This window comes from Erinaceus europaeus, chromosome 5 (assembly GCF_950295315.1).
Source record: "Erinaceus europaeus chromosome 5, mEriEur2.1, whole genome shotgun sequence".
NCBI classification, from domain to species: Eukaryota; Metazoa; Chordata; class Mammalia; order Eulipotyphla; family Erinaceidae; genus Erinaceus; species Erinaceus europaeus.
Genome location: NC_080166.1, coordinates 123,042,602 through 123,065,204, shown reverse-complemented (window position 1 = coordinate 123,065,204; position 22,603 = coordinate 123,042,602). Strand labels below are relative to the sequence as shown.

The window sequence follows — 22,603 nt, the reverse complement described above, 5'->3', positions numbered from 1 at the left end:
TTCTATAACTTCAGTGAATTTTTAGGCTACATTTCAAGTGTCAGAATGTCTACTAAATTAAATCAGGGTTGGCAAACTTTTTCTATGAAGTTCCAAGGAATAAATATTCAAATTGTGAGAGCTATAGAGTCTTCCTTGCTACTAGTCAACCCCACTATTGTAATGTAAAAATAGCCACAGGGAGTACATAATTAATATGTATACTCTAGCTCCCCAGACACTTAATTTATAAAAACAGGCAGTGGATCAGATTTGATCAACGGTTCATAGTTAGCTTTCCCCAGAAATATAAAAAATGACTCGAGGAACACTCAATCAATTTTAGGTACTTTAATACCTAACACAAAGCAGGAGAAACATACATGTTTAATACTTTCTGAATGAATATGCAGGGAAGGTAAGAGCTTTGTTCTCAGAAACAAAGGCCACTACAACTCAGCCTTGAGTGATTAGAAGTCAAGTTGTTCTAACAGGGATAAGACTCCAAGAGGTCGATGCACAGCCTTATTAAGAATGAGGCTCGCTGGGAGACCATTAGGCTGAAGAATGAGGCTTACAATACCAATAAAATAAAATAAAATAAAATAAAATAAAATAAAATAAAATAAAATGCAACAGTAAAGAAGAGGAAAATTCCCAAAGTAAGACAGCTAGCAAAAAATCACCTGTTTCTAATGGTAAGTCCCTAAGAATTTCAAATCACTTCAGCTAGACCAAGAACTCTCTAGAGGTAAGAAATATGCCTATATTTCCTCTCTACCACAGTGCCTAGGAACCAGACAGCCAGTCATCATTCTATTAAACATGTGGTGCTTTCCTCAGTGAAATATGTCTTCTGCTAACCCCTTCCCACAAAGTGATGGCTCTTTCCTTTATATATACTTTGACCATAAAAAACTTTAGCCTGACCTTCAACTTGACTTAGCCCTTAAACACTATGAGTTGAAATGGGTTTACACCTGTAAATTACCACTGATGAAAGCAAACTAGTGCAGATATCAGCTGTTTATTACAGCATCTTACTAACAAAGACGGATAGAAAAGTTGTCAATTTAATTCGAGTATAGACTTAAATCACTTTTTCGCCTGAAAGAAGTATACCTGGTTGTTTATGGTTTAAAATATCAAAGATGATACAAATGCTAGTTCCCAGATGTCATAAATTATTCTTCAAGGTCTGGATAGCTGAAAACTACTAAAGAAAGCCAAATGTTCACAAATAACATGAATGACTTTTGACGATGGCACCAAAAGTAACAAAAAAATTAAAGTATCCCTAAATACAGTAATTCCACATAGTGGACGAGACACATAGTCATATAAATTATTATATAAATCATACTTTTCCATGATATATGTAGCAAACTAAATAATTTACTTTCTGTAAGAAAATTTTTCTTTCTTTGAATATAATATTTTCACATTTTAAGCAAAATACCAGATTTCACAATGACAAAAATTAAGCTTGAAGCAATGTTATTTGCTTTGTGGGTCTGTTACCAGACACAAACAGACATAAGTCACTCACAGCTAGCTAGATGGTCAAACAAGACACAGCTTTCACTTGACATTGTTACACGCACAATGTTAAGATTGCAAACACATTTAAATTGCAAAATTTGATTAATAGGAAGGCAAGCCAAAGATACATTAGAAAAACATTTCTATGAGAACATTGGCACAGTTCAAAATTCAATTATAAAAATAAATACATAAAGCTATATATATTACAGTACTTAAAACTGAATGGATTCTTTTTCCAAACTATCACATTGTGTATAACTCAAGTTGAAATGGTCAATGGCCTACTTTTTGTAAAAGATCAGAAAAATTATTCCACAGGTTACAGAACTAAAGTAAATGACAGACAGATGGTAAAACCAGACAAAAAGGGTAAGAGTAAGAGTACTATCGTACCGATTTCCATGGTCCCCGATACCAAGACACCTCTTCAGGGCATGCATGCGTGTGGCACTGGGTCACAGTGGGAGGCTTGTTTAAGATCTCGCAGTTCTGCTCTTGTGACACCTGGCCATTGGGAAACTGACAAATTACGAACCTCGACTTTATTCCTCCTCCACATGTTCGAGTGCACTAAAAACAAGGATAGGAAAATTCAAGACTATGAGACTTTCAAAAGAATACTGTGACTTTATCTGACATCTGACACACAACCAGCAAAGCTAGAGTTGAAAGCTCATTATGTCCTCACGATTCTCAACATTTCTTCCTGGGTGAAAAACATCAAAGTTTACTTGCATGATTGTTTTCAGAAGACAGATTTTTGACACTAAGCACCAAAAGAAATTTCAGTAAGACTACAGCCAAGACTCACAGCAGGTTAAATTAGAAATAGTATTGGTTTATTTAAGTAGTAAGTACTGGTTAGACATTTTTATAGTTATACCTATATTTAATAATGTCATAAGTATACATAATTATAACTATATAATATATACTTGATCTTTAGTACTATATAGTCAACTAAAGGCAAAAAAAAAGAGTTACATCTGACTTTATAAGCATTAGCAAAGCCCTGTATATATTACAGGTAGCAACAATGTATGTATAATATGAACCTAATTTTGGACCCACATAGAAAAAATGTCTGAAAGGAAATGTAACAAAATGTCAAAAGTTATCTTCTTAAGAGTTTTCATGCCATTTGAATTTTTATGATGAGCATGACTAAATTTAAAGAAATAAATTTATTTCATTTCAAAAGAAAGTATGAGTTCATTTTTAAAACACATTTCATTATTTATTAGGACCTAGTCTGAAGTGTATCTATAAACAATGATTTCAGAAATTCTTATTAAAGAAAATATCTACAGGGGCCAGGTGGTGGCACACCTGTTTAAATGCACATTACCATATACAAAGACTAGAGTTCAAGCCCCCATTCCCCACCTGCAGGAAGAAAAGCTTCATGAAAAGTGAAGCAGTGCTGCAGGTCTCTCTCCCTCTCCCTCCCCCATTCCTCTCAATTTCTCTCTGTCTTATCAAAATAAACAAATGAAAGAAAGAAAGAAAATATACTAAAATTATTAAGCACAGGGGTAGATAGTGTAATGGTTATGCAAAGATATTCTCATGCCTGAGAATCCAAAGTCCCAGGTTCAATCCCCAGCACCACCATAAGCTAAGCGGTGCTCTGGTAATAAATAAAGTCATTAGGCAAAAACACTTAACTAGATTTGGTGGCTTGTTTGATTCATCCAAAGTCAACAAAACATTTCTTATTTTCATGCATAATGTAAGTGAGATATAATTCATCCATAACAATTCAAAAAAGTTACCTTTACTAAGCCAGTACTAGATCTTTACCAGAACATGACAAAAGTGTTCGACAACTGACAATTACTAGTTTTAAAGAAAAATATTCACCAGAGTTCAGTATATATAAGCATAAGGATATAAGCATCTTTGCATTAACCATTTTCCTAAGAAATTTAGATAATATACCAATCTTATAAAGTTATAAGTGGTTCACGGACAAACTATCTAACTTCTTAGATTCTGTTTAGCAAACCTGTAGTACGTATCATGAATAAGTGATTTAGGCTAGGAATCATGGTAAATGACAACAGTCTCCACGAGTTCAGTAAACATTCGGACTCACTTCTCCCCAATTTCCATAACTCCACTGTGGACATGGTCCCAGATCACAGCGCCTTAACTCTGGGGGCTGGGAGGAGGCATCACAGTCACTGGCACTTTGTCCTTCCTCATCCTGGCAGACCACAACTCTCCGCTGAAGACCTCCACCACAACTGCCAGAACACTAGCAAGGAAAAAACAGAGACATACAGATAGGCACTTCGGACCCGACATCACTGAATCATATGATGACGACAGCTCAGTATTTTAAACTCAGTGAAATTCACACTGGACTTTTTCTTACTATTGAAACATAACTGGAACTGGGAAAATCTTAACAGTTAAGTCTTACTAGAGTTTTCCTTAGAATTTTTCATGGATAGAGGAAGTTTTATGCTTAATGGGAAATTCACCCTTGTCCCAAATGTCAAATAAAAAGGAATTCTTTTTCAAGTCACAGCAAGAAATAAAGACCAAAAGATGGACCGTGGTAGATAGCATAATGGTTATGCAAAGAGACTCTCATGCCTGAGGCTCCGAAGTCCCAAGTTTGATCCCCCACACCACCACCAGAAGACAGAGCTGAGCAGTGTTCTGGTGTTTCCCTCTGTGTCTTTCTCTTCATTTCTCTCAAAAATGAAATAAATAAACTACTTTAAAAAAAAGAGACCAAAAGATTGCACTATATGACTTCAAATTTTTCACTGTTTCTTTGATGTCTTTATCTTTTACTCTTTGCTATCTTTAACTTGTATGTAGTAGCTATAATGGCACGTAAAATATAAGCTGCAATTGTTATTATTTTGCAGTTCGATTTTACACCAGCTGCCTTATTGTTTTTATGGTACTTTTTTAGTCCGATTCTTTGTAATCTAGTATCTTAAAAGATTTTTCTGTTTGTTTTTATTATAACAGACACTAACTAGAATGTTTTAAGTGCATTCTTTTGTAATCATCATATCATTAGTATATAATTCAATAAGAACTTGGACATTTGTAACCTGCATTGAAAACTGCTAAAACCTTTTTAAGATTTAAGCTATTGATCTTTAGATAAGGTTAGTATTAAAAGCATTTCAAGTCATTACATACCTATCTGTTAAAAGGCTAAACTATAATAACATTGCAGAATATAACTCAAAAAAGATGGCTTACTGAGCCCCATGGCCCTGTTCTCCATTGGTTTCCTCTGATGGATGGATGGGCTCCCTGATTTTGATTATCTTCTGGTTTGTGAGTTAATGGAAAATTCCTGTCTGGAAAATGGCTGGGTCGCTCCACGGAACTTGGGAAGTGGCTGTACGTGGGAAGGCAGGCTGCCAGGTCACATTCCTGCTCTACCACCGGCCGCGCTTCAGGGTCACAGTAATGCTCATTAACTGGCTGATGGGAGCTGACGCAGAGAACCCGCCGTGTGGTCTTTCCATGGCCGCACGAGGCTGAGCACTGATACAGAGTTAGCCAGTGTTTATACTGTAACAATCGACATAGATGTCGTACCATCTCAAACACTGCAGCTAGTTTTTCCCTCATAAAAGTACTTACAGGTGACCAGTTGCCTGTGTGCCACTCTCCACAAGGGCTAAAGCACCTTGAGGTTTCAGCAGGTCGGGGTAGGTGGGCACAATAGGACTCATCCGCTATTTCATCCAGCGCGTCCCGGCAGCTGACATAGCGGGCCTGACTACCTCTTCCACAAGACACGGAGCACTTAAAAAAAAAAAAAAAAAAAAAGCAAATCACACCTAGATGTTATATGGTATTTCTCCTATTTCCCTTACTGATAGCTATTGCTCATATTTTTAAAATGTTAAGCTTCTTAAGAACATGTCAATTCTATCACCTAGTATCTTATCTGAGTCAAAGGCAAGGCAGCAAATACCTAATTAACTTCAGTTTCACAAATGAACCATAGGTAATATGCACTCAAGTTCCTAAAATGCTGATTAGTTCTATTTACCAAAATTAAAGATAAGGAAAGACCTGGGAGATAGCATGGTGGCTCTACAGAAAGGCTTTCATGCTTGCGGTACCAAAGGTACCTGGTTCAGTCCTCAGCACCACCAGAATCCAGAGTTTAGCAATGCTCTGGTGAAATAATAAAAGAAATAAACATTGGTAAATGCAATTTAGGTGGTGAGGAGACAGCAAAATGGTTATACAAAAAGATTATCATGTCTGAGGCTCAGAGGTCCCAGGTTCAGTCCCCAGCACTACTATGAAACAGAGCTAAGCAGTGCTCTGGTTAAAGTTTAAGAAGTAAAAAAAAAAAAAAAATAAAGATAAGAAAAACATTTCATGTGAGAGAATTTTACAATATAATTTGGCATAGCTTTGAAAGACCTAGAAGAACCTATAAACTCATAAGTAAGACATTCAGAGAATAGCTGAAGTTTAAGAGTATATTCTCCATGTGTGATTAGAGTGTCTCCTCTGAATGCATTAAAGTTTTCAGTTTAGTAAAATGTAAGAATCTTGGGGGAAAAGCCTAATATCACGGTTCCTTCCAATTACAACCTGTGACATAAATGTTACACTTGCTCCCATTTGGTGGAATACAAAATAGACTCAGAAATCTTACATGTGTTGCCCAATTATAAAGAATTCTTGGTAAGCACGATAGGATGCTAACCCTAAACCTTATATCTTTTTCACAGCAACAAAACACCTGAGGATAAAACCATGACATTGATTTAGCAAATCTGTGCCAGGCATTTGCTAATGCTTAGAAGGCTCCACACCAGAGTCACTGTATCTCTTAAAGAAAATCACTTACTGGAGTCCAAGAACCATGTCGCCACTGTGTCATCTTTCCCTTGGGAACAACTGATAATGCAGTAGCCCCAACTGGAGGGATAACTGGGCATGGTGCAACTATACAGTCCTATCCAAAGGAAAAACAGATCTCATGAGACATCTGAATGAGTCATTCTGTTTTGTCTATTTGTTTACATATGAATGTAGAATATATGATGTGTTATGATTCATTTTTATAGATGAATGCTCTGACTTATATAACTCTTATATTTCATTTATTCTTCCAAATTTTTCTTTCATACAGAGTTTCATGGTAAGATACAAATAAATAATGGACTACAAGTTTTTGTTTGGTGGAGCAGGGGGATTGAACCTGAGACTTTGGAGCCTCAGGCAAGAGTCTCTTTGCATAACCACTATGCTGTCAACTCCAACCAGATATATAATTAAGGCTGTTTTTTTTTTCTTTCCTTTAAAATTATAAAGTACCATCAAGAGCTAGAAGTGGAAAACAGACTGAATCCTAAAGGTTGGATCATTTCACCTAAGGACTAAAAGATTTTAAAAAAACTATCAGTCTTCAAAATATCACTAAGCTGATCTATTCTGATCTTTAAGGGCACAACACACTTGAGAAGCTCGAGATATTCTAATAGGTTTCTTCATCTTTATTTCAAAGGATGACAACAGATAGTGCAAGCAATCTAATGGCAACATAAGATTTTTTTTTTAAAAAAAAGGTCATTTATACAGCTATAAACTGGGGAAAGCCAAGAAATAAAGCCTCTTTCTTGACAGGCATTTATAAATGTAAGTGAAAATATCTATGTGGGGACTGGGCAGTTATGCACCTGGTAGAACACACATGTTACAATGCTCAAGCACCTGGGTTCTACCCTCTGTTCTCCACGGAAGGAGGAAGCTTCACAAGCAGTAAAGTAGGGCTGCAGGTGTCTCTCTCCCCCTTTCCCTCTTTATGGCTCCCTTCTTACTCAATTTCTCTCTGTTTCTAGCCAAAATAAATAAATAAACAAAGGAGGAAACACATAAGCAGAGAATGAAATTAGCACACGTGATCCTCCATATCAGAAAGTTTTCTGTTTATAGTTGGGAAAGCATGCTCTTTACCTGCCTGTCATTTGGGCGACCAGCTCCATGGCACACTCTGTCATCCAACACTACACCAAACTGCTCACTGACACACTTAACAGCACGGACTTGATACCCATGTCCGCATGTGACTGTGCACTGCAAGAATAGAAGCAGAGATTGTTCGGAAATCACATGGACTTAATTTTCTCAGTACATTTGATATTTTTGATAGTTTTGCTTTAACTTATTGGCCCTTTGCATCAGATCCTAGACAAAAAATTTAGTAAATGCATTTAAGACACATATTGCTCCAAATATATGTCAATAATAATAAAGTAAGGTTAAAGTGAACAACTACTATTGTATCTTTATAAAGTTATATGAAAATATCAGTGCTACAGAGGTCTGATATTTGAGAAGCAAAGTGAATATGACTAAGGAAATAAAACACTTTTTCAAAACTGATCTGATATTTGTATGTTATTTAATATAAGAAAAAGTCTAGTGCCAGGGAGATAGCATAATGGTTCTGCAAAAGACCTTCATGCCTGAGCCTCCAAAGTACTAGGTTCAAGCTCCAGCACAACCATAAGCCACAGCTGAGCAGCACTCTGGTCTCTCCCTGTATCTTTCTCTCTGTATCTCTCTTTCACTGAAAAAATAATAACTAAAATCTTAGAAAAAGAAAAGAAGGAAAGAAAGAAAGGCAGGCCAGGAAGAAGGAAGGAAGGAAGGAAGGAAGGAAGGAAGGAAGGAAGGAAGGAAGGAAGGAAGAAATTTCTAAGAGAAAAGAAAACGTTTAAGACAGAGGCCAACTGAGAGAGGATTCCCATCAACTGTATGACCTCTACAGGATAACGAATTTCCCACCCTCATCCAGCTTGACCAGTGCTCTAAAATCCTTAGCTGCCTGTTGGCAAAAATTCTCAACAATGCTTACTCAATATACATTAATGATAATAACAATAGTATTTGGGGCCATGTGATCTTGCACCAGCACCTGGTTAAGCACACACACTACAGTACATAAGGACTCCTGTTCAAGCCCCTAGTCCCCACCTGCAGGGGGCAAGCTTCATGAGTGGAGCAGGACTGCAGGTGTCTCTCTGTCTCTCTGTCTCCCCTCCATTTTCAATTTCTCTCTGTCTCCACTTAATAAATATATTATTAAAAAGATAATAATTTAGACAGCAGATATGAAAATGTTCACAGTTTAAACAAAGCCAATGAATGCATAAAATTAAACAGCAGGATTAAAAATTGGTGTGGCCATTATAGAAAACAAGATGGAGATCTCTAAAAAGTTAAGAATACCATATGACCCAATAATCTCACTGTTTGACATTTACCTGAAGGAAATAAAAACACTACTTCAGAAAGACAGATGCACACCCATGTTCATCATGGCATTACTTACAACAGTCAAGGCTTGGAAACAACCTAAGTGCCCATGGATGGATGAGTAGGTAAAGAGAATGTGAACAAATACTGAATGATCTCACTCATGAGGGGTGCTAGGGTCCTGGTGTATGATGAGTGAGGGTGACCTAGGTTAGGGGAGTGTCTCCCAAACACCTAAACACATATCACAGGGAGATGAGAGGTTGTACCTATGTGTCAACAACTTACTGTAAACCATTAACTCTTCCATAAAAATTAATAATAATAATAATAGAGCATGTGGTTATCTACACAATGGGTTACTATTCAGCTATGAGAAATGATGAAATCCTGCCATGTACAGTGTGCAGATAAGAAGGTATTATACTAGGTGAAATCAATCAAATGAGAAATAGACAAACTTCACTTATCTGGTGAAGAAACCAAACAAAAACCCTTAGGCAGCCATAGAGAAAACAGTGGTTACCAGAAGGGGGTGGGGGAAGGTAGGCCAGTAAGTCAGGGCTGAAAGAGGTCAGTTGTATGGGGGTGGATGCAAATTTACACTGCTTCTGGCAAACACAGTATGGTACATATAGATGCTGGTTGGTGGGCCGGGTAGTGGAGGGCCTGGTTAAGCTCAGGTAGTACTAAATGTTGATTAATAAGGTCGTACACCTGAAACTTGTCTAATGTTTAAACCAGCATTACTTTAAAAAAGAAAAGAGGAAAGGAAAGGAAGTAAAAGAAAGGTAAAGGTAAAATTAAAAGCAAGGCTTCAGTCTTTACCACACATCGAAGTCAACAGTACTAATAAAAGTTGTCAGGTAAGGATCACATTTAAGGGGTATTCTAATCTACCAATCTGAATTCCTCAAAAAGCAATGAAAGACTGAACATACCAGAAATGCCGCGCCTCTGTATAAAGATGATAGAAGCAGAGAAACCCTTATTATACACTCACAGAACTCCAGGGTCCGACTTGCCAGGAAGCACATGGCTGCTGCTCACATGATCTCAGAGAATCAGGCTTGGTGCTTAGGTCACAGAAGCCGTCACTCAGATGATCTTCATTCAGGCGACACCACACCTGCCGCTGCTTTGTTCCCTTTCCACATGTAACGTGGCACTGCAAGAATACAACTCACCATTATTCCTCTTTAAGATCAGTCAACACAAATACCCTACAAAAATCACATCATGGGGAGCCGGGCGGTAGCGCAGCAGGTTAAACACAGGTGGTGCAAAGAGCAAGGACCGGGCATAAGGATCCCAGTTTGAGCCCCGGTTCCCCACCTGCCGGGGAGTCGCTTCACAGGCAGTAAAGCAGGTCGGCAGGTAGCTATCTTTCTCTCCCTCTCTCTGTCTTCCCCTCCTCTCTCCATTTCTCTCTGTCCTATACAACAATGACGATGACATCAATAACTACAACAATAAAACAAGGACAACAAAAGGGAATAAATAAGGTATTTTTTTTTAAAAAAATCACATCATGATCAATGTGTATGTTGCACAGTTGAAACGCCATTCCTAAAGCACTGTGCTTCAACTCCTCCAGAGGTATGATCTGGGTAAAATCAGTCACCTCAAACTTCTGGTGCTCAAGTTCCAGAGCCAAATCCATACCAAGGTAGACAACTTTTAACCTTCAAATAAATGTGTGCCTTTGGATGTTTGATGGACTAGAACTTCCCTTAATTCATTAATTTGTTATTATTGATAGAGCCAGAAATTGAGAGGGGAGAGGGAGGTAGAGAGGGAAGCAGACAGTCACCTGCAGCTTTACTTCACCACTCATGAAGCTTTCCCCCTGCAGGTGGGGACCAGGGGCTTGAAGCTGGGTCTTTGCACACTGTAATGTGTGTGCTAGAACTTTCTCATGAAAATGTTTATAGAAGAAAAAAGTTACGTCTTTCTTATCTAGGTTCTGTAAGAACTATTTTCAATTTACCACCTTGGTACTAAGGTTATTTACAAAGCAGGAGAACAAGCTGAAGTTATTTTAAACAGCCACAGGAGACATAGCTTTCTGCACATATTACAATAGGTCTAAGCCTGGTGTGTTTACTGTTACCTCACTCCACTCACTAGTAGCCCAACTGGGACAGGAAAAGTCATTGCATGTCTCTAGCGTCACTTGGACAAGTTCTTGACATTCACTGTCAGCAAGACGGTGGCCAAAGTTATTCATACAGTAAGACTCGCGAGATCTTTCCCCTCCTCCACAAGTCCTGGAACACTGATGGAAAGAAAGAGCGGTGACAAATGGAGACAAGTCAAAATAAATAAATAAATATACTTTTGAATAACATAAAGAACCCCAGTTCTTTGAGGGGGAAGAGGGAAGGGAGAGTTTTGTTTTAGCAATATGCTTGGTTTGTACCTGGGACCAATCTGAATAATGCCACCTCGCTAAGATACAGTCACCATGGCAAGGTTCCCGGGCAGCAGGCTTCAACTGGTCGCTACAGTAGCGGTCATCTACTGGGGTGGTCTGTCCTTTGTGAATCGAATACTTGATGCATTTGATGTCCAAGGACCTAGATCCTTGACCACACTGGGCTGAACACTCACTTTTGCCAATGATGTGCCACCTGGACAAAAGGAGGTGACAGGAGGTAGAAGGGGAGACAGCATAATGGCTATGCAAACAGACTCTCATGACTGAGGCTCCAAAGTCCTAGGTTCAATCCCCTACACCACCATAAGCTAGAGCTTAACAGTGCACTGCTTAAAAAAAAAAAAAAAAAGTTGGGCAAGGGAGCTAGCATAATGGTTATGCAAACAAATTCTCATGCCTGAGGCTTTAAGGTCCCAGGTTCAATGCTCTGCACCACCATAAGCCATGGCTTTTTACCAGTGCTCTAGTAATAACAAAAAAAAAAAGTGCTTCATTAATTCAACAGAATAAAGAATTGTTACTACAAAACTTGCTTCAGATCTTTATGCTAAATATTTTTAGATTAGAATTTACCTGTACATATTCTACAAATAAATCCTTCCATTTCCTACAAATAATATTAGAGGCCTATGTACTTAGCGCTCGGTAAGTAATATGAGTTAAATGCAAACCAGCTACTGCACTTCACAACAGATGTAAGTGAATGTACAGTCTCTGGACCGTTAGGGAACAATGCTAGACATTAGTTAAACGTTTACCGTGTCAGGTTCTGCTCTAGATGTCTTACATATCACCTCACTGCTTTCAGTCTGGTGGCACAGCACACTGGCAACACGGCATGCTGCCTTTCCCTTTACCTTAGCTCACAGTCTGTATTGCACCTTTCCGTCACGAACAGTGGAAGTGGCGAGTGATCGCACCTTTGATCGGACACCACCATGTGGTCACTCTTACGGATGCAGGTGATTTTTCTTCTGTGAACACCTTGGCCAAAATCAAAGGAATTAAAAAATAAAAGGGAAATGTATAGAAGCAGATGTCCCATAATTATTTCATTTGTCTCACAGCATAAAAGATTCAGCTAAAAATAAAAAATAAGCCCTGACATCGTACAAAAGATAAACTAGCACATCAGTGTAGTCAAGTAAGGCATTCTAGATGCTGAATTCTAAAGGGCTGAGATGTTTGCTTGCTGAGGAGACATAAGGAAAGTGGGAAAGTATGAAGCAGAGAGAAACTCATCCTAGCCGGATGGAATGGCTGCGAGTGGAGGAGAATCGCGTAGCCAGGGAAGGTGAGAATGCTGTGTCCTATGTATCATAGCCCTTACTGCTGCTCCTTTTATATGCTTTCTTTTTCCCTGAGAGAAAACTGACTACATCCACTTACTACATCAGAGTAACCTCCTGTAGGAGGAATGTCATTCCCTGCCCACAACTAAACGGCATGTGACCTGTAACCGTTTTGAACAGAAGCTCTCAAAGACGTTGCTGTTTCTGCCTGTTCTTTCTCTTTCTACTCAGTCTTCAAAAACAGCTTTTCCTTGTTGGAACTGATTTTTTCAAGTCTGGAATTATTTGGGCAAGGCATGGATGGACAAAGGTTGGTGACTGTCACAGAGTCAGAATGGAGAGAGGTATTTTCAGAGCAGGGAACTGCTTTACAAGATGCTATAATGGTGAATACGTTTCATTACGTACTCATTAAGACCCCCTAATGTACCACACCAAACTGGCCCTAGTATAAAACATGAACTTTAAGAGTGGGGAGATGATGCAAATTGCAATGCCTAAGGCTCAAGAACCCCCAGGTTCAGTCCTCAACACCACCACGTCCCAAAGCTGAGCAGAACTCTGGTCCCTCTCACTTTCCACTCTCTCTCTCCATATTTATATCAATGTTCTGATCTCTCTTTATATATCAGTGCTCTGATCTCTTTTTGTCTCTTCCATGAAAATAAACAAGCTTTAAAAAATTCAGAAGAAATCTATTTTAAAAATAAAATAAAGAGGATTGGGTGGTGGCGCACTCCGTGAGCACACACACCACCATGTGCTAGTACCCAGGTTCAAGCCTCGGATCCCCACCTCAAGGGGGGAAGCTTCATGACCGGTGAAGTAGTGATGCAGGTGTCTCTCCTTCTGTCTCCATATCTCTCCCTCCTTTCTCAATTTCTATTAGTCAAACATAAGCAATTTTTAATAAAAAGATTCCCTTGGAAACAGATAAAATAAGAAAAAAGGTACGAACTTTCACTGTCGTTAGTATTCATGCATTAGTTATGACAAACGTGCATGAAGTCGGGCACAGGGAAAGTGGAGGTAGGTACAGGGACAAGATAATATTCTGTACTTTCTACTCAGTTTTTGGTTTAGTTTGGTTTTGCTTTATTTGGGGTCATCTCCAGAGATGACTTTTCAAACAGAGACAAGCAGAGAGTGACACGAGAAGAGAAGGGGAAAAGCGACAGCAGCAGAACTTCCTCTGTTACAGGGAGACCCGAGGCACACACGGCAAAGCAGCCGAATAGCCACGTGAGCTATTTAACCAGCCCCTCACGTTTTCTTTTCTTTCTTCTTTTTTTTTAGATTTGTATTTATTTATTTATTTACTTATTACTGGCTAGATACAGAGAGAAATTGAAAGGGAGGGAGACAGAGAGGGAGAAAGACACCTGCAGCCCTGCTTCACTACTTGCAAAGCTTTCCCCCTGCAGGTGAGGCCAAGGACTTGAACCCGGGCCCTCGCACACTGTAATCTGAGCGCTTAACCAGGTGCACCACCACCTGGCTCAAGTTTTCAACAAACCTAAAATTGCTCTAAAAAAAAATAATAAAGGCTATAAATTAGAAATAACCTGGATACAAACATCAAACTAGAGAGAAGTCACAGTCAACTTACAGTTAACAGTGTGGGAGAAAACTAAGCCTTGGTTGTTCTAAACCTCACTAGGTTTGAGAGTTTGTATCCAGCATACCCACAGCGAATGCAGGCTAAGAGAAGTGGTTCTAAGGGGCCAGAGTAGTCTAGACTTTTGAGTTTCTGCAATGAGGAGTCAGGAAAGAGTGTAAGCTATCAGTGACACCAGACTTTCAAAACCAGGTGGTGGCATGCCCAGTTAAGCACACATATTACAATGCACAAGGACCCTGGTTCAAGCCCCCAGCCCCCTCCTCTGTCGAGGGGAAGCTTCACAAGCAGTGAAGCAGTGCTGCAGGTGTCAGTCTCTCTTTTTCTCTCTCTCCCTATCTCCTCCACTCCTCTCTATTTCTCTGTCTCTATCCAAAATAAATAAAATATTTTTAAAAGAAGTAGAAAAACAGATCTTATTTCCATTTTCTCTAAGTATACTTCCACTTTGTAAAATATTCATATTTATCTCTGAACCTTCTTAAATGTCCTCTAAAAGAAATGTAGAGAATTTTAAGAAGTATAAACCTAAAAAAAAATTTTTTAAAAGAATGACCAGGAAACACAGTCAGCAAGGATGTGGCATTTTTGAATATGGAAAGTGGATAACTATCTCAAAGAGCCAAGGAAGAGAAACTTAAGCTCTGTGGAGGGGGAATGCAAGTAAGAAATAAACATTCATGCCACAGGGTCCAAGATAAACCAAGGAGTCAAAAACAGCAAGTTCCTTTGACGGGGTGAATGTATGAGGGGTCGGTCAGCCTGAAAGAATGGAAGATTTCATGAAAGTCGTCGTTGAAGAACGAGGCTCCTACACCTTCTACCAAGAGCACCCCCGTCCAATTACAGCAGAATGTAAGTCACACGCTTTCTAGCTTCCAGTCATATCAGAAAATGACAGACAGTGGAGATGAAGTCACTACTGACACTTAACCCAAAGCATCACCAATACAATCATTTATTTGAATGTGACATTCATACATAAACTGCTGATGGCATTTACGTTCTTTTCAAAATCCACGGTATGTTTCACATTTAGAATGCATTTCACTGCACCAGTCATGTGTGGTCAGTGGTTACAATACCGGGCTGCACTGTTCTAGAGAACGTGAGCCTGACGAACCCAATGACATAGAGTCATCTATGGTGAGCTGAGGAAAACTGAGCGAGCAAGAAGTCTCGATACTAGATTAGGAGACTCACACCCATTAGACTCTCCACCTCCCTCTGGCTGAAAGCCAACTTTTAGTATCCTGAGACCCTCACTAACCACGAGAAATCATAGGATTCTTCTTACAGGTGAGAAATTCATACCAAGAAGAAAGGACAGTTGATGATGGTGGAGAGTCTGCCCCAGTGATACATGACAGTTATTCTAGGCTGAGACTTGACTTGTCTAAGCCACACAGAACTTTCAATTAACATCTTTGTTCCCCAAATTTGAACAGGTAGCAAAGATAAGCAAATGTTTTAGAAAGTCACTAACAATACAAACAAACAAGACAGAAGATGAAACAATTATGGGGCTGGGTGGCAGCACACTTCGTTGAGTACACGTTACAATGCACAAGGACCAGGGTTCAAGGCCCTGGTCCCCACCTGTAGTGGGAAAGCTTTGCAAGTGGTGAAGCAGTATTGCAGGAGTTTCTCTGTCTCTCTATCTCTCTGTAGCACCCCCTTCTCTCTTGATTTCTGGATATCTCTATCCAATAAATAAATAAAGATAATAAAAAATTTAAGATGAAACAATTATAAAATCAAGGACTAGAAGAAAACCTTGACTATGATTTGTATCCTCAGAGTAATAAATGACACTACAATCATAAACTAAAAAGGTGATATGAGAAGAAGCACCAAGAAAACTAAGAAAATTGAGAAGAAAAAATGAGAAAAACAGTGACCTGTCCAGGAGGTTAATATAGCCAGAGACAAGTTTCAGAAAGAGTAGAAAGTTTACTGTTGGAAAATTATTCAAGAAATAATGCAGTGAAATATCCCAAAAGAATCTTTGCTTCCAAATTGTAATAGCACCCTAATTACCTAGGAAAATAGGTGAAAGAAATACCCACATCCAGGTATATCTCCTTGACAGTTTTAATCTCTAGCACTAAAGAGCCTCAAAACTTATAGAACAGAGTCTGTCACGTACAAGTGGGAAGTTAAAAAAAAAAAAAAAGGAATTCAAATACTAAAGTAAATCATCTAGCCTAAGATTTCATATCAATAAAAGTCGATAAAATTGTGAGATTAGAAAATGCATTTTCAGATATTTAAGGGCTCAAAAACTACTTTCCTCAGGAAGAAACTGAGGGATATGTTCCACATATGTCCCCAAAGATAGGATTTAGGATACAGGAGATCCAACACAGAAGAAAGTTCAAGAGAACTGCAGGGATCTCAAGAATTACAGCCACATAGCAGCACTAAAACGGAACACAAATCAGAGCAAAGAGGACCATAGTCGTAGCAAGTGTAGAGAAAGTGAATTATGTGCTTATGAGCAGTAAGACAAAATGTAGAGAACTCACAAAAGTCTGAAGACCGACAAGGTTTAGCACACAGAAAAACAGGTAAGCAAATGAAGCTGAGGGTATCTGTTTCACCCACTAGTCTTTAATGTTTAAATACAGAAATCAGGGTTGAACCTGAAAGCAGCACGTCAATGTGTTTTCTGATTTGAATACAATGTTAGCACAAGTATCTGTAATTATCGATTCCCTCAAACTCCAGACTTTTCATTTTTTCCCCTACTATAGGTTTCCTTGTTTTTGTTTGCTTGTTTGTATTTTCCTTTTTGATCAGTTGGGGCTTCACCTCTTCAACCAGTTTGTTTGTTTGTTTGTTTCCAGATAGAGACAGAAACAAATAGAGGATGAGAAGGAAACAGGAAAAGACGCAACATTGAAGCTTCCCCCTCGAAGTGGAAAGCACTAAGGAACTTCCCCAAGTCTGTATGACACGTTGTTTCAGCAATGGGAAGGATTCACTGCCAGGGGAAGTCAGACTCAGAAGGACCCGGGGTTATTCCAGCACACCAGTTGATCTTGCCTCTTTCATTTGATGCCCATGTATGTACCTTGACACATTTTGGTACAGTCTTGCCATGGCCCGTAAGGATTCCACACGAACTGGTCGTTTGTCTCTTCCACGGGGATATTGAAGGAGTAACGTACATCGGGGTTGTATAAGTTCCCCACACACAAAACCTCAAATATAAAAAGAAGCAAATGATTAAAATTTTAAAGAGTTTCTTTATTGAAATAATGTTGATTTATAACATCATATGGACTTTGGATATATGTTATTATGTACAACATATATATCATTAGTATCTTTTAAAAATACCACTTGGGAGTGGAAGTAGTGAAACATCAGTTAATACTGAGTTGTTAGAAAAGTCATGACAGGGGCTGGGTGGTGGTGCTCCTGCTTGAGTGCCCGTTACAACACAGGACGCAGGTTCAAGCCCCCATTCCCCATCTGCAGGAGAGAAGTTTCACATATGGTGAAGCAGTGCTACAGGTGTCTCTCTCCCTCTCTCTTTTTTCCTTCCTATCTGCCCCTCCCTCTCATTTTTCTGTCTCTATCCAATAAATAATAAATTTTAAAAAGAAAAAAGTCATGATGCATATTTATTTGCATATAAAAACAAAAAAATTCTTCATGATTTTTCTGACAACCCAATATTTATGGAACTTGTGTGGAACACAATGACTTTCCATATATTTTGTGCCATATATTTTGTGCCATATATTTTGTTTCCAATGTTCCCACTTACTGCTTGAGGATGTTGTCCATGAGACCTTATAATGGACCTTACGGGCTTGCATTTACTCTTTGTTTTGTGGTTGTACACTTTGTTTTTACATTTGGAATTTCTTTTTCTTCAGTAACAATGACTTAGGACCTTGTTCATAACAACACCTGCATATATCAAGCCAAACCCACCACAAAATGTCTACTTCATTTTTGTAGCTGACAGTAAAAGCTAATTTCATCACCACAAGTGAAAGTGATCAAAACCAAGTCTCTTGTCGCTGTTTCCAGCTGATTGATTCCTAACAATCAAAATTAGAAAGAAGTCAAACATCTATAAATAGGTGAGTGAACAAGCTGATGGTAATCTACATTACTCAGCAATAAAAAATAATAACAGAAAAAAAAGAAGAGAAAAGAAAACAAAAAAAAAAAAAGGGCGGGGAAGCTAAGCCTAATGAAAACTGGGAAACCACCTGCAAAACAAGATTGTCTTCCAGTCGGTCAGTGCTATTGATTCTTTCAATTGAGCTGTTTGAACCGCTGTATTCAAAAATGGCTCCTTGTATGTTGATTTCTTTTCTTGACATACTTACGACAAAATTTCCATTCAAGAGAAAGTTCCCTTGAATGTCTGATAATGCTGTAAAGACAAAACAAACAAAAAACCTTACTTGTAAAATAGTGAAACCACTCAACAGCACAGAAAACATTTCCTCAACTTCTAAAATTCAAACCCTTGTTTGAAAGTAAAGAAGATGAACGCAAGCCAGGACTGAGGGGATAAGCTTGACTTTACCACATTGAGCAGTTGAAAGAGCAGAAACTGGTGTGACCTAGTTAACCATTCGGAAGGTCAATGGTAGTTAAAACGGTTACAATGAAGTGTAATCACCACCTCCTAACTACTCCTAAAACTGGATCAGTCACAAAGGAAAACAAGTAAGCACCTGCTGTCTTTGCATTTGACTTCCTAATGTCAGCGGTAATTCCTCAGCTCAGCTGTTCCTTATACATTGAAGCACTGGTTCCTTCAGCCACGATTTCACATTTTATTAATTTGAAGCAGGGGCTTCATCATTCCTACACCACCCCCTACTCCCGTTCAGTGTTTTATATCAGCAGTTGCGTTAATAGTATGCATTTCTCATGGAAAGTTTGCAAAGCTTTCTTTTTATCTATGGGCCTAAGTAAACTTATTAAACTTATTTTTTTCTTATCTATTTTATTTTAGTTTTATCACCAGGATGACAAATTCAGCATAATTTCTTTTCCTTTTTAAAGGTATTTTTATCTTTTATTGTTTTGTGTTTTTTTTTACTTATATTGCCTAGGACAGAAAGAAAGGTGGTGGAGAGGTGAGGAGAGAGGGAAAGAGGGAAGGAAGTTTGAAGGTGGAGCTAGATAGATGGATGATAGATAGATGATTGATAGACCAACAGAAAGACAGTTAAACATGGGGGCCAGACGGTAGTGCACGTAGTGCTAAGCTCAAGGATAAACAGACAGATAGGCAGACAGCAGACGGAGGGACTGACCTGTTGCACTGCTTTAAAGCTTATAAAGCCCTCCCCCAGCCCTCACAGGCAGGGGCTGGGGGTCCTTGAGCATGGCCACATGTGCACTCTACCAGATGTGACACCACTAGTAATTTCTTTATGAGCTCATCTCTAGACCAAATATTATGAATGAACATATATGCATATGTAAATACACTTTAGAATACTCAAGCATAATATACTTTATAGTTAATATAACGTAGAAATAGTTAAAGGAACAATATACTATGACTAGTCACTAACATCTGAAAATGCAAATCATGGCTCTTTTTAATACAAGCACTCTATAAAAACTGTATTTAAATAGTTTTGCTAAATGGTAATGCCATTTAAGACAATTATTTACAAGTTTTAACTACAGAGGTCTACATTTAATTTAAGATAAAAAGAAGAGAATTTTCATCTTAATATATATGCAATATTAACTGAATATAACCTCTCACTTATCTAAAACAATTCAGGGGGGAAAGATGTAAAACAAACATCAGAAGTCACTGCATTAAAAAAAAAAAAAAGACAGGAAATGCCATAAATCTCAAGAAGACAACACGTAAAGGAAGTTAAGCTCAGCCTGAACTAAAATTACATGGGAGTTCAGGGGGTTCTTTTTGCTTTTCAAGAACTGACATCAACCACAGACCTCCAAGAAATTACACATATCAGCCACCATTTCCTAGAAATGTTTACCAAGGTAATTGTCATCTTCTGGCTTTCCAGAGTAGCTGTGCTGAAGAATATCGATGTTTGTTGCTCCTGTGGGAATCTTGACGACGACATTATAACCTACAATGTAAATGTAAACATGATAAAACATGAGAAATCTCCTGAGAAGCAGACAGTACAGATGCCTTCACAGCTCAACACCGGAAACATTTGAGCAGATAGTCACACTGGACCTCATCTGACGTTTTACAAATGAGAGAGTGTTCAGCCTTTCAGAATCAACATTTTACAGAAATACTGAGGATGGAGAAAAGGAGATTATGGTCTAGAGAAATGCAGAGTTCAGAGTTTTTCTTATTTCTAAAAGTTGTACTGTAGTATAGAAATGAAGCTACTGTCAAATGTAAAACATTGATTCCCCAATAAAGAAATTAAAAAAAAGAAATGAAGCCAGCAGCACTCTCGTTCTTCAGACTTTTATTACACATTCAATCTGAAATGGGCCTATCACCATTACACCTAATATGTTCTGATAAGAAAAAAAAAAAAGGTTTCAGATGTTATTCATAAATCCATAAGCCATGAGAATACTTAGTTACTGCTACACCTATACACAAAAACTAGAGTGAACAAAGTTAATGGGAAACACTTCTCTCCAGTTTTTACATGTGTGGTGGAAACAGGAATCCCTGTAGAAACCCTGCAAGACTTTTCAGGTATACTGGTATTATAAAATCTACAAGCAAACTTGTCATGAGATAAAGTTTATCCATGTGAAATAAAAAGCAATTATTTCTATTTCGTCAATGAAGTCCAGTTCTGAGCAACAGTGGCATTGCTCAAAAGTTAAGGAAACACTCTATCAAATATATATATTAAATATGAGAGAATGTCTTACCCAAACTTAAAAAAACAGTTATGTTACATAGTTGTTCAAATACTCTTTCTCTAAGTGGTACCATTCAAGTTTTTCCTTTTCTTTTTTTAAATTTTTTTTAAAGATTTTATTTATTTGTTAATGAGAAAGATAGGAGGAGAGAAAAAACCAGACATTATTCTGGTGCATGTGCTGCCAGGGACTGAACCAAGACCTCATGCTTGAGAGGCCAGTGCTTTATCTGCTGTGCCACCTCCTGGAACACAAGTTTTTCCTTTTCCACAGAAGGATTTCTCCTTATGTCAATACCTTAACAATAAGTTGCAATTCTCCAAACTGACACATATGGAATGATCTTGAGAAAGGAACATTTAAAAGAGCTTAATTCTGAAACTCTGATAAGAAGTTTGTAAATAACCTTGCACATATCTCTGAAGGTTTTTTTAATGTAAAATATGACACTATGACTGACAATTTTATATATGCTATATGCATATTTGTTATAGGTGATGAATCTTCAAGAGTTTAATTCATGAATTTATATCCATAAAATATTACCACTACCTCCATTCTTTTTTTAAGTATCTTTTTTATTCTGAGAGACGGGGGCGGGAGGGGGGGAGAGGAGAGGGAGAGAGAGGAAGATAGAACAAAGTCAGAACACTGCTCAGCTCTGGCTTATAATGATTCTGGGCACTGAACCTGGGACATTAAAGCCTCAGACATAAGAATCTTTTTCATAACCATTATCCTATATCCCCAGCCCTACCTCTACTCTTTATGTCTTCACCAGTGTATATCTTCCAAGAAAATAATTCCTAGTTATCATAAAGGTAATAAAGCAAAGGCTACCACCAGGGGGCAGAAATGTGGCAAATGCTGTTCACATGTGCCAACAGTGTTTAACATCTTTTTCCCATCTGCAAACTCATTAATTCATAATACAATTTTCCAAGGTTAAATATTTGATCCTAATTTAGTACATGTGGCTTTAGACAGAGCTTGAGTAATGTGTATACTTGTATATAAAAAGGGATCACATATGTGTGGCTCTCATGAAAAAATGAACAGGAACAAGTAGAAATATTTCAAGTTATGTAATAACTGAGATTCGTAAACATCAACAAACAGGAAGTGCACAATACTTTTCATTTAGATAAGAATGTAAATGTTGTCTCCCATCATACTTCTTTCATTGAAGGGATTAATACTAAAAACTTGTTTAAAATATATGGATACAATTTAAAACTGAATGATAGGAATGCCAAAAATACATTTCTACTTTGCAAGTAAAGATTTAAAGGGATGCTTTTATCACCATAAAAGGAACAAATGCTTTCCAAAAAAAACCTGTAAATATCTGATAGGGTCATGAGATAGTTTTGAAGAAAATGGAAACCATGGTCAAATAATTGAGTTATATTGCTAAGCCAGAAACTACCTGGAAAATCAAATTTAATGCAAATTCCAAATCAGCCTTTTAGTTCATGGTTTCATCCTGCACCATCAGTCTTTTTTTCAGCAAGCCATCATAACAAATATAATGCCGGAGAGACGGCTCGTTTGGTAGGCTGCCTGCATCGCCATGTGTGGAGACCCAGTTCAGAC

The 22,603-nt window shown here is 38.1% G+C and overlaps 1 protein-coding gene across 4 annotated transcripts in view; it reads right to left on the bottom strand.

The window, feature by feature from the left end:
* Positions 1 to 22,603, bottom strand: part of ADAMTS20 (ADAM metallopeptidase with thrombospondin type 1 motif 20) — a 139,839-nt gene that overhangs the window by 49,173 nt on the left and 68,063 nt on the right. For 2 of the 4 annotated variants that reach the window (XR_009550014.1, XM_060191745.1), the window contains exons 16-28: positions 20,143 to 20,238; positions 18,373 to 18,539; positions 17,217 to 17,346; positions 12,088 to 12,214; positions 11,213 to 11,423; positions 10,904 to 11,068; positions 9,794 to 9,958; positions 7,486 to 7,605; positions 6,377 to 6,484; positions 5,146 to 5,310; positions 4,756 to 5,046; positions 3,623 to 3,784; positions 1,918 to 2,094 (exon numbers count right to left, since the gene is read on the bottom strand). Coding sequence is in view for 3 of the 4 variants with exons in the window: in XM_060191745.1 (XP_060047728.1) it covers positions 1,918 to 2,094; positions 3,623 to 3,784; positions 4,756 to 5,046; positions 5,146 to 5,310; positions 6,377 to 6,484; positions 7,486 to 7,605; positions 9,794 to 9,958; positions 10,904 to 11,068; positions 11,213 to 11,423; positions 12,088 to 12,214; positions 17,217 to 17,346; positions 18,373 to 18,539; positions 20,143 to 20,238 (2,084 nt within the window). In the remaining variant the exon portion in view is untranslated. The remainder of the gene's footprint in view (positions 1 to 1,917; positions 2,095 to 3,622; positions 3,785 to 4,755; positions 5,047 to 5,145; positions 5,311 to 6,376; positions 6,485 to 7,485; positions 7,606 to 9,793; positions 9,959 to 10,903; positions 11,069 to 11,212; positions 11,424 to 12,087; positions 12,215 to 17,216; positions 17,347 to 18,372; positions 18,540 to 20,142; positions 20,239 to 22,603) is intronic. The other 2 variants (XM_060191746.1, XM_060191747.1) reach the window with 2 other exon arrangements.